This window comes from Triticum dicoccoides, chromosome 5A, assembly GCF_002162155.2.
Source record: "Triticum dicoccoides isolate Atlit2015 ecotype Zavitan chromosome 5A, WEW_v2.0, whole genome shotgun sequence".
In the NCBI taxonomy this organism is placed as follows: Eukaryota; Viridiplantae; Streptophyta; class Magnoliopsida; order Poales; family Poaceae; genus Triticum; species Triticum dicoccoides.
Window position 1 is genome coordinate 590,551,846 of NC_041388.1, and position 11,533 is coordinate 590,563,378.

Here is an 11,533-nt window from a genome sequence, read left to right on the forward strand (position 1 = left end):
CGTGAGTAAGCCTGGGAAGAAATCGCACAGCTGTTGTTAGAAAACATAGTGGAAAGTTTGTCAGATTTCTTTTGTATTATGGTTTGCGACAAGCAGCCCTTGTTCGTGTGTAGACAGCAAGCTCAAGTTGCACAGCATAGGTTGAATATTACCATTGACATTGACTTAGATCCCATTGAGCAGTTCGGTCCATAAAGTTGTTGGTGTATTTCTGTGCTCCATATCTTATTAATTTGCAAGTTCGTATATCTGAATCCACTGCCTGGAAAGAGGATGGCGACCCAGGCAGGGAGAAGCGGTCGCAAGAAAAAAGCGGAGTACTGTACCAATCTAAAATGTGCCGGCTTTGCTATGCCTCATGCAATGCAACCGAAATCTTTCTCGGTTTCAGGGAGGCCATCGCGAAGTTTCCAATAAGAACTCGCCACGGGCTCACTGCTGCGTCGCAGCCAGAGGGGGTGGAAAAAACGTGGCATCATAGGGGCGCTAAAAGAGGGGGAGATTATAATTTGACCTAAATTTAGGTGAGATCGTAGAATCAACTCCAAAATTTCATATTTGACCTTGCAGTTAAGTTTACAACTCCAAAAAAATCAGCTTCAAACTCGATCCACAGTAAGATATTCAAAAAGAGAAATTCATCTATGAATAGTGCCAGCTTTGCGTGAATAGTACTTGACACTATTCACATCCAATTTTGTCCTTTTTAGTTCTCTAAGGGCAGTTCGAATTAGGAGCTGAAATTCTTTGAGGTTGTACTCCCTCCGGTCAATTTTACTCTGCATATAAGAATTGTCTGAAGTCAAACTTCATATTTATATGAAAAAAATATTAACAGCTACAATGCTAAATTTATACAATATGAAAACTAAAGTCATGACACATCTAATATTGTCAATTTCATATTCGGAATGTTGGTATTTTTTTTCTATAAACTTGATCAAAGTTTACGAGGTTTGACTTCTGATAAATCTTATATGCGAACTAAAAAGGACCGGAGGGAGTACATCATACACGGATGTGTCTAAAAATATTTTTAGAATTTTTTAACATGTTTTGAGTCTTCTAAAAGATTGATCTCATCGAAGGTTTAGGTGTGGCCGCAGGGTTGACCGTTGGTGCCGGAGAGTGGGAGTGGGGTTTGAGGCTTTAGAAGGTTAGTCAGGGTGGCGGTGCCTCTGGCCGTGGGAGGCAGTGGCGGAGCGTAGTGGGGACAATACCGGGCCTTGGCCACCCCTTGCTAGAGAAAAATTTACACAGTATGTTTATATTTCTACTAATCGCTCTACTAATCCTCCGGCCTTGTCTGATCACCCTAGTCTTTTCTATGTCATACATTCGTTTTGGCCCCTCCTTACATTTGGTTCACGCTCCGCCACTGGTGGGAGGCGATTCGGTCTTGGGTCGGAGGGCAGTGGTGGAAGAATGTCTTTTAAGTCGGCCTCAAATGATCTTGAATTTGCTAAGTAAGAAGAGAGTTGTCTGGTTAATTAACAGAAAAATGGGTGAACACTGTCACAGTATGCCTGTAAAAGCAAGGCACTTCGAGTGACCTGGCAGCCCACCCAAGAACGTACACACGTCATCGAGGAGAAAAGCATCACCAAGGTCGCAGCCCGGTGTTATCGTCATCACACCTTCGAGAGGGTGACTCGACTTCATCATTGACGAACACAAACTAGCTCGCATGGCAATACGAATGCCGAGACCTGCGCAGGTGGAAGCCAAACAGTCAACCGCACGCGTCGGTAACCAGGCAGCTCCGACTCTGCCAACGAGCATTGCAGGAGAAATGCGCTGGACTTGCGCCAGGGCAACGCCAAAACCGACCACCCACCTCAGGTCATCGTCCCTGCAATGTCCACCTCAGCAGCTCTGACTTCATAGAGACAAAGTGAGGCATGACGACCCATCAAACACGCCTTATGAGACTGACTACCAGAGCACAACTGCAACCCTGCCTTTGCCCGAAGCCGCATTCGTTGCCACATATAGGAAACTGACATCGCATCACTGGACGGCCACCTGCCGACCACAATGTCGCGAGCGTTCAACCCATGGCACAAATGAGATCGGAAGCTCTTTAAGGAGACACCCCAAAGAGAGGAAGTGGTGATGTTGACGTCGTCGTACAACATAGGCGGGCCTTAGGCTTTCATCCAAAGATCAAGATCCGAGTGTGTAGGAGGATACGGGGCTCCACGGCGATGCCTCCAGGAAGGTGAAAAGACACCTGCAAACGTCAACACCGGCAACCATCAAGACCAGGCAAGGTTTCGCTCGGAGCAACCCAACATCACCAACACCCCCACGCACAACACCCCCGCTGCCCACCAACCTCTCATAGAGCCACTGCATTGGTAGCACTGGAGAGTCACCAAGCAGCACACTTCCCCCGCCGCCCAAACACCGACGAACCAGATCCAACCAGATTTGGCATCCCACCACCGCTACGCCACCATAGGAGCCACCAGGGCCTCGGCCCGCGCGAGGCACCGCACGGAGCAGGAAGGGGAGGAGGCACACCTGTCCCCTATTCGTCGGAGAAGAGCAAATGACCGAAGACCAGGAGCCTGCCAGCAAGGTTGCCATGGCTGCCACCCACGAGAGACACTGCTAGGGAGTTGCCACGCCCGAGACGAGTAGACGAGGCGCACCAGGGACGCGGGGGCCCTACGTAGATTCGCCGTGCTACGTAGAAGAAGGGGACCGAGCCTTCCCACCCCGAGCTTCTGTTATCAAACGAGAGGAGGACAACCCCGCCCCCGTGCTACGCAGAAAAAGGTGATCAAACGTTCCCACTCCGAGCTTCTGTAGCCAAACGAGAGGAAGATGACCCCTTCGCCGCTCGGGCTTAGCCCGGCAGCCTCCTCCGATGACGGCGAGGAAGGAAGGGGGCGGGAGGGCGGCCCCGGCTAGGTTTCTACCCGTGTCGCCTTGGACAAGAGGACGCAGGGGCTTTTTGGAAGGGGAAAGTCCATTTTAAACCCGCGAACTCGTAGAGGTTCGGCGAAATGAACCATCAAATCAAAATTCCCATCGATTGCGCCCTGAACTATGCAATCTCGGTCTAAATCGAACCCTGGCATCATTTGAGGCATAAAAACCCTAAAGTGGCTAGCTCGTGGGGCAAGGACCGGCAATGTTGACTACGGCGCGTACCCGTCCTCCGTGCTGGGCAGCTCATTTGTATTTTTTTGTATGCTAAAAATGGTTTTCTATAATATTGCTAAACAAAGGTGCGCGCGCACATGTCCTCTGCGCTGGGCCAGCCCTTTTGTATTTTTTTACCTGATAAAATTGTCTTTTTCCTGTTACACTGCTAGAAAAAAGGTGCGCGCACAAGGTGATTCAAACTTGCGACCTCCGCTTTCGATGCAAACTATCCTTACCAACCACGTCGCCTCACCTCTTGTGGATAATTTATTCCAATTTCTTTTTTATTTTGTTCATGGAAGCTCATTATAAGTTCTTCTTTCTTTTTCCTTTTTATCTAATTCATTTTTTTAAATTTGTGAACCTTTTTATAGAACTCGTGGAGTTTTTCGAATCCATGAACCTTTTTTAAATCCATGAACTTTTTCTAGTTTTACAATTTTTTTCCCAAAATCCATGCACTTTTCTTTTGAAAATCCATGAACTTCTCAAAAACTGTGAACTTTTTCTAAATTCATGAACTTCTAAAAAAATATGACATTTTTTTCCTTCTGAAAATCTGGTTCAGGACGTTTTTTTGGTGCTATTTCCTACTAAGATGACCACGAATTTAATAAAAATGAAAACAAAAAAGAAAAAGAAAAAGAAAAAAGAAAAAAAAGAAAGAAGAAAAAGATGACAAAGGGATCAAGTGAACACCACAGATGCACTGTCCTAGTGGTTACTTATGTTGACCAACAACAGGTGGTCTCGGCTTCAAGTCAATCGACCGGGATTTCAAGTAGTTTGAGGTGCAATCGACTGGGATACACCGGGGTTTAATTTAGACTGGGTGCAATCGACGACTGGGATACATCGGGGTTTAATTTAGACTGGGTGCAATCAACCGGGATTTCAAGGTGCAATGACCGAGATACACCGGAGTTTAATTTAGATTGCGTACAGGTGCAATCGATCAGGATTTTGGGATTTCAATGTTCAGGTGCAATCAATCGGGATTTCACGTCGTTCAGGTTGCAATCGATTTCAAGTAGTTCGAGAACGATTGCAATCGATTTCAAGTAGTTCGAGGTGCAATCGACTGGGATACACCCGGGTTTAATTTAGACTGAATGCAATCGACCGGGATTTCAACACCAGGGTTTAATTTAGACTGGGTGCCACGTCGTTCAGGGTGCAATCCAATCGACAGGGATACACCGAGGTTTAATTTAGACTAGGTGCAGTCGATCGGGATTTCAAGGTGCAACGACCGAGATACACCACAGTTTAATTTAGATTGCGTTACAGGTGCAATCGATCGACAGGGTGCAATCGACCGGGATTTCAAGGTGCAACGACCGAGATACACCACAGTTTAATTTAGATTGCGTTACAGGTGCAATCGATCGGGATTTCGGGATTTCAATGTTCAGGTGCAACCGATCGGGATTTCAAGGGATTTCAAGTCGTTTAGGGTGCAATCGATAGGGATACATCTGGGTTTAATCTAGATTGGGATTTCAAGCCGCTCAGAGTGCAGTGCAATCGATAGGGATACATTGGGGGTTTAATCTAGATTGGGTTTAGGTGCAACCAACCGGGATTTCAAGTCGTTGATATACTGGGATATCAAGTCATTCGATACACCGGGGGGGATTTCAAGTCGGTTTTTTTTTTACGGTGGAAAACAATTTCATTAACCACTGGGCTCAGCAACATCGCTGGCTACCAAGTCGGTTGTTCAGGGTGCAATCGACCGGGTCAAGTCGTTTTCTTCTCGCCAAATCTCTACAAGTTCGGGGTTTAAATGGACCTAATCCCTTTTTGAACCGCACCAACGAAAAAATCGGTGGAAGGTTGAATGGCGGTGGAGGAAGAATGTGAGAGGATGTACATGAACAGTGCACATCACGGGATTTGACTGAAAGTTAAGGAAACAATCTTCAGGCGGTCCCAAAATGTGCATTTCCAAGCCACAGTTAACGTCAGTAATGTCCAGCGATGTACTATCAGCATCAGTCTTGGCGTCCGAGTCTCGGAAAGACGGACAAGCGTGTTCCCAAGAGTTTGTCTAAAGTAGTTTAACGCCCGTGTTATTGTTTTGCACACTGACACTGCAGATCTTACGCATACTTCCATTCTATATTATACAAGAAACGACTAGACGAGCACGTCACAAAAAAAAAACCGACTCGACGAGCACACACCGTTTTATTCGGACACAAAGTACAAACCCTGCACCGCACCGCTGCGCGCCACCTCGGGCGTACGCTCGCTGTACGACTCTAGATGGAGGGAGGAGAGGGCGCTACGCCTACGGGCGCTCCTGGTTGAGCCGCGCCGCCGTGGTCACCGCCTCCGCCACGCCGCCCGGCGTGGTCGTCAGGTCCAGCTTGTTCCGCATCTCCGCCGACACGACCCTCTCCGCGTCCTCCCTCGTCGCCCCCTTGTCCGCCGGCAGCTTACTCCTCGCGTCCTGTCGTCAGTTTGTTGCCACGGAGTAATGGGCAAATGAATCAATCATGGAGGAGAAAACGAGTATAACAACGAGCTGTAGAGGTTTCAGGGGCTCACCGAGAGGACGTCCCGGAGCTTGACCTTGTCCTCCTCGCGCGCGGCGCGCTCGTTCTGGTCGGCGGCCGCCTGCACCGCCGCGGCGACGCCCCCCGGGACGGTGAGGTTGGACCCCGTGGCGCGCATCTCGGCCGCCTGGACGGCCGCCGAGTCGCTCTGGTCCACCGGCTTCGCCCCCGCGCCGGCCGGCGCCACGGCCTCCAGCGCGCGCCCGATGGTCACGGCGTCCTTGTCCAGCGCGCCCGACGGCTCGGTGGCCGTCACCGGCGCGGGCGCGACGAACCGGCCCACGACCTGCCCGGCGACGGACTCGGTGACGACGCGGCGGCCGGGGAGGTCGGCCTCGGTGACGGTGACGCCCGCGTCGGCGACGGGGCCCGTGAGCTGGCCGCGGCCGACGTGGCCGGCGCGCGCGTTGAGCGTGGCGGCCGACTGCATGACGGCCGCGGGCCCGCCCTTCTGCGTCTGCCCCAGCCCCAGCACCTCGTTCTCGGCGGACTGCAGCATCGCCGCATCCCTGGGGGCCACGGGCTGCGCCGCTAGCTCCCCGGACACGTCGAACACGTCGCCGTACTTGATTGGCCGGTCGGCCTGCATGGCCTCCCCGCCCTCGGGCCTCCGAGGCTGGCCCTGGCTCATGTCTGTGTGGGTGGGTGTTGCTCGATTGGTCACGGACGGAAGTCGTTGCTCTATCGGACTGACTGTGTGATGATCCGGCGGCGCGCTGTGGCCTGTGCGTGTGGGCTTTTAACCGGGCTGCGTGGGCGGCGCGGCGGCGGAGGAGGGGACACGTAAGGTCGACGAGAGGTGGTACGTGGAGTCGCGGCCGAGTTGCACTTGAGCGTGCGCGTCCGTGGCAGCTGCATGTTGTGATTCAGATCGACGCGCGTCAGCTGATGCTTATCGGGTCACTGTGCGCGCAGCCGGGGGACGGTGAGTAGATGGCCGCTCCGATGAGAAAAGAACCGCGCGTCACCTAGTTCTCGCGGTGGGGAATTCGGCTTCGGCGTGTCCGGCTCGCATCGTCTTTCGCCGCTCAGCGGCGGGAGCGCACTCGTTCTCATTGATCATTGATGGCAGTGGGTTCCTCGCGGGGGTCCGTTGCCTGGTCCTGCACGCCGCAGATCGAGCTGAGGTCTATGGACGGCCGGCCTCTTGTGAGGAGTTAAATCCGGCAGATCTCGAATAGTAGGTCTCGACCTGATAACCTTGCTATGATGGTAAGAAGTGGCATCGTGTTTATTTAGGTTCGGATCGGTAAAATCCTACGGCTTGCTTTGATTACATTATTTGGATTTGGATGGGGCACAAACTAGAGGTTATCTACCGCGGGATCGTATCAGCATGAGTTCGTCCGTGTACGTCTCTGGCACCTCGGTTTGTATATGCATATCAAGGATGTCTAGGGTTACACATAAGTCAGTTGCATCTACCGATAAACCTGCCGAAGACTGCCTCTCAACCTTACACTATGTGTAAGTCTTCGGGTTATCCGTTCTTAGCGTTCTTGGGTTGATGAACAAGGCCCAGTAGTTGATGATCTTGGGGGGTAACCGACATGTCAAGCATCCTCTAATCCAGGACTAGGTCACTCGTGGTCATCGCGTCCCGGCACGAACTACACGGAAAAGATAAGAACCTCCGCTGAATAAATACCAGAATTGGTATTGGCTTCTTTTGTTCGTAACGAACAAGCAACTGATTAGGGATTGCCAATAGAAAAGAATACAACAAATCAACAGCTTTTGCAAACCAGGATCACCTCTGTTTTTTTTTTTTGAGAAAGGATCACCTCTGTTATGACCGGTTTACAATACAACCGGAGGAGGCCCGCTGGGCAGTAGATTAAGGGCTTGGCCCACAAGTTATCTTAGGCTAGTCGTTTTCAGGTTATAAATATTAGATTGTAAGATACCTTTTAGAATTAAGCAATAAAGATAGTTCTATCCTATTGCCCGGCACCAGAGGAGCCGGAAACCCTAGCCGCACCTTGCCCTAGCCGCGCCGCCCTCTTCTTCCTCGCGACGGCGCCCACGCGCCGGAGCCGTCGCCCTCGCCCCTAACCCTCGCTGTTCTGCCCGTATAACCTACGGAGTAGAGCCGGTAGGAACCCTAGCCCTACCAATTTGGTATCAGGTAACCGGGTTTCGACCATGTCTCCGCCAATTCCACCGCCACCACCACCGCTGCCCGCCAACTCCTCCACCACCGCCGCCTCTGCGCCGGGCGTCACGGCCTCGCTCTCGGCGGGCACCACTGCGTCACTCTCAGCGCCGGCCCTAATGGCACCCGGCACCACGCCGGGCCAAGGGCAGCCACCGGCCCCCGTCCAACACTCGCCGCCGCCATCACCTCCCCCGCAGCCGCAACAGTTCACGCCGGAGGCCATGGCGGACGTCCTCAATGACCTCGTCACCGCGGTTCAAGGGATCCGCCTCTACCTGGCAGGTCCGTACGGGCCGCCCCCACCACTCCATCTAGCCATGGCCGCGGGTCAGCAGGCGCTTCCGTGGTACTCGGCACCGGGGGCCATCACCGGAGGCTACCCGGCGCTTCCCGCCCCAGCGGCCACACCGCCGCCTTGGCCGCAGTGGCCGCCGCAGATCGCGTCGGCAGCCCCGCCACTCGTCGCCACCACGGGGCCGCAGTGGCCCACCTGGACCGCGCCGGCCGCGCCGTCCTCCGTCGCGCCCTACCTTCCAGCGGCCTCGGAGCAGGGTCCTCCACCGGCCCCGCCCAGCCCTAACCTGGGCAGGTCTTCGCCGAGCGGGCTCCCAATACAGGAGGTCCGCTTTCCGCCGTCCCCATCGCCACTCCCCGGCTGGCTCAACGGGCAGCCATCGGCCTACCCGGAGGCCCGTCCACCGTCCGGTTTTCCGCTGCAGCCCGCAGTGTCGGGCGCCGCTGGGAACTACGCCGGGCCTTCCACCATGGCCCGTGCGCCATCATCCGCCCTCTGCACCGCTGAGGCAGTGGGCCAGGGCACGCCACACCAGCAGCCGCCCCGGTTCGCCAAGATCGACTTCGCCACGTACGATGGCTCCGACGACCCGCTTAACTGGCTCAACCAGTGTGACCAGTTCTTTCGCGGCCAGCGCACGCCCGCGTCGGAACGGACCTGGCTGGCATCCTACCATCTCCGCGGGGCCGCCCAGACATGGTACTACGCCCTCGAACAGGACGAGGGCGGCATGCCCCCATGGGATCGTTTCCGAGAGCTGTGCCTTCTTCGTTTTGGGCCACCGATACGCGGGAGCCGCTTGGCCGAGTTGGGCCGTCTGCCGTTCACCTCCACGGTGCAGGACTTTGCCGATCGCTTCCAGGCCCTGGCGTGCCACGCACCCGGTGTGACGGCCTTACAGCGGGCGGAACTTTTCATCGGCGGTCTCCCCGACCACATCCGCGTGGACGTCGAGATGAAGGGGCCCCAAGACCTTCAGACGGCCATGTACTAAGCCCGGGCGTTCGAGCAGCGCGCCCAGGCCGTGACGCATCCATCTGCGCCACGTGGGGGCCGACAGCTTCCCCAGCCGTCTTCGGCGGCACCGGCGGCCCCTGCAGCCGTTCCGGCAGCCGCCCCGGCACCGACGCGGCCATTCAGGCGCCTCACCCAGGCGGAACAGTTGGAACGCCGGCGACTGGGCTTGTGCTTCAACTGTGATGCGCTCTATGCACCAGGTCATGTCTGTCCCCGCCTCTTCTACTTGGAGACGGCAGATGAGTCTGAGGAGGAGCCAATGGAGGATGGCCTCGGCGCCCCAGCCCTTGCGGAGCCCGCAGCGGCACCTGCGCCCGCCTCGGCCACCGCCCTTGTGGTGTCCCTACACGCGCTGGCCGGCATCCGTGATGAACGGACGATGCTCTTACCGGTCATGATCCAGGGTGAGCGCCTGGTGGCCCTAGTGGACACAGGGTCCACACATAACTTCCTGCCGGAGACCACCATGCGGCGCTTGGCATTACAGCCGACCGGCGGTGAACAGTTGCGAGTCACTGTCGCTGATGGCATCGACTTGGGCTGCTTCGACTTCATCCTCGGCGTCGACTTCTTGCGCACTCTTGGTCCTATTCTCTAGGATTTCGACGCGCTGACGATGACCTTCTGGCGGTTAGGCCTCCGCATTCGGTGGGCCGGCATTGGGGGTGCCGCACCCACCCATCCACTCCAGCTCGCCGCGACCACGGCCATGGCCGAGCACCCACTATTGGAGAGCCTCCTACAGCAGCACGACGACATCTTCACCGAGCCACAGGGGCTGCCGCCCGCCCGCGCGTATGATCACCGTATACATCTTCTGCCAGGCTCTGCACCGGTGGCGGTACGGCCTTACCGCCATCCGCAGTTGCAGAAGGATGAGTTGGAGCGGCAGTGTGCACTCATGCTCGCGGTGGGCATCATCCGACTATCCACTTCGCCGTTTACCGCACCGGTGCTTCTCGTCCGCAAGTCAGACGGCACATGGCGTTTCTGCATTGACTACCGTGCCCTTAATGCTGTCACACTCAAGGATAAGTTCCCTATGAAGGAAATATGCCCTAGAGGCAACAATAAAGTTATTATTTATTTCCTTATATCATGATAAATGTTTATTATTCATGCTAGAATTGTATTAACCGGGAACATAATACATGTGTGAATACATAGACAAACAGGGTGTCACTAGTATGCCTCTACTTGACTAGCTCGTTAATCAAAGATGGTTATGTTTCCTAACCATGGACAAAAGAGTTGTTATTTGATTAACGAGATCACATCATTAGTTGAATGATCTGATTGACATGACCCATTAACTTAGCACCCGATCGTTTAGTATGTTGCTATTGCTTTCTTCATGACATATACATGTTCCTATGACTATGAGATTATGCAACTCCCGTTTGCCGGAGGAACACTTTGGGTGCTACCAAACGTCACAACGTAACTGGGTGATTATAAAGGAGCATTACAGGTGTCTCCAAAGGTAGATGTTGGGTTGGCGTATTTCGAGATTAGGATTTGTCACTCCGATTGTCGGAGAGGTATCTCTGGGCCCTCTCGGTAATGCACATCACATAAAGCCTTGCAAGCATTGCAACTAATGAGGTAGTTGCGAGATGATGTATTACGGAACGAGTAAAGAGACTTGCCGGTAACGAGATTGAACTAGGTATTGGAATACCGACGATCGAATCTCGGGCAAGTAACATACCGATGACAAAGGGAACAACGTATGTTGTTATGCGGTCTGACCGATAAAGATCTTCGTAGAATATGTAGGAGCCAATATGGGCATCCAGGTCCTGCTATTGGTTATTGACCGGAGACATGTCTCGGTCATGTCTACATTGTTCTCGAACCCGTAGGGTCCGCACGCTTAAGGTTACGATGACTTATGAGTTTACATGTTTTGATGTACCGAAGGAGTTCGGAGTCCCGGATGAGATCGGGGACATGACGAGGAGTCTCGAAATGGTCAAGACGCAAAGATTCATATATTGGATGATATGGTTAGGCCAAGGGGTCAAGCCCATGAGGCTTTAGGTCGGTGCAAAAGGACTTTTGCGGAGGCCAGGGGCCAAACGCCGGAGACCCTGGCGTCTGGGCCAGATGCCAAGGATTGTGGCATTTGGTCTTGGAGTCCGAGTGGGACTCTTGCCTTTCGGGCAAAACCGACTTTGAGGAGGCTTTTGCTCCAAGTTTCGACCCCGGGGATCAACATATAAATAGAGGGGCAGGGCTAGCACCAAAGATACAACAAGTTGATCCACGTGATCTATTCCTTAGCCGTGTGCGGTGCCCCCAGCCACCATATTCCTCGATAGTACTGTAGCGGAGTTTAGG

The 11,533-nt window shown here is 53.8% G+C and overlaps 1 protein-coding gene across 1 annotated transcript; it reads right to left on the reverse strand.

Annotated features, from left to right (window-relative positions):
• Positions 1-5,182: 5,182 nt before the first annotated feature.
• On the reverse strand, positions 5,183-6,412 carry LOC119297989 (late embryogenesis abundant protein D-34-like). The gene is made up of 2 exons (XM_037575548.1): positions 5,713-6,412; positions 5,183-5,614 (listed from the first exon to the last, which is right to left on the reverse strand). Exons 1-2 carry the CDS (start codon positions 6,349-6,351, stop codon positions 5,453-5,455), a joined length of 801 nt encoding a protein of 266 aa, XP_037431445.1. The 5' UTR covers positions 6,352-6,412; the 3' UTR covers positions 5,183-5,452.
• Between the last annotated feature and the right edge of the window lie 5,121 nt (positions 6,413-11,533).

Excerpts from the sequence above, each read along its gene's own strand:
- LOC119297989 (XM_037575548.1), bottom strand. The coding sequence starts at position 6,351 with ATGAGCCAGGGCCAGCCTCGGAGGCCCGAGGGCGGGGAGGCCATGCAG. Across the intron at positions 5,615-5,712 it reads AGCTCCGGGACGTCCTCTCG|GACGCGAGGAGTAAGCTGCC; the intron begins GTGAGCCCCTGA and ends AACTGACGACAG.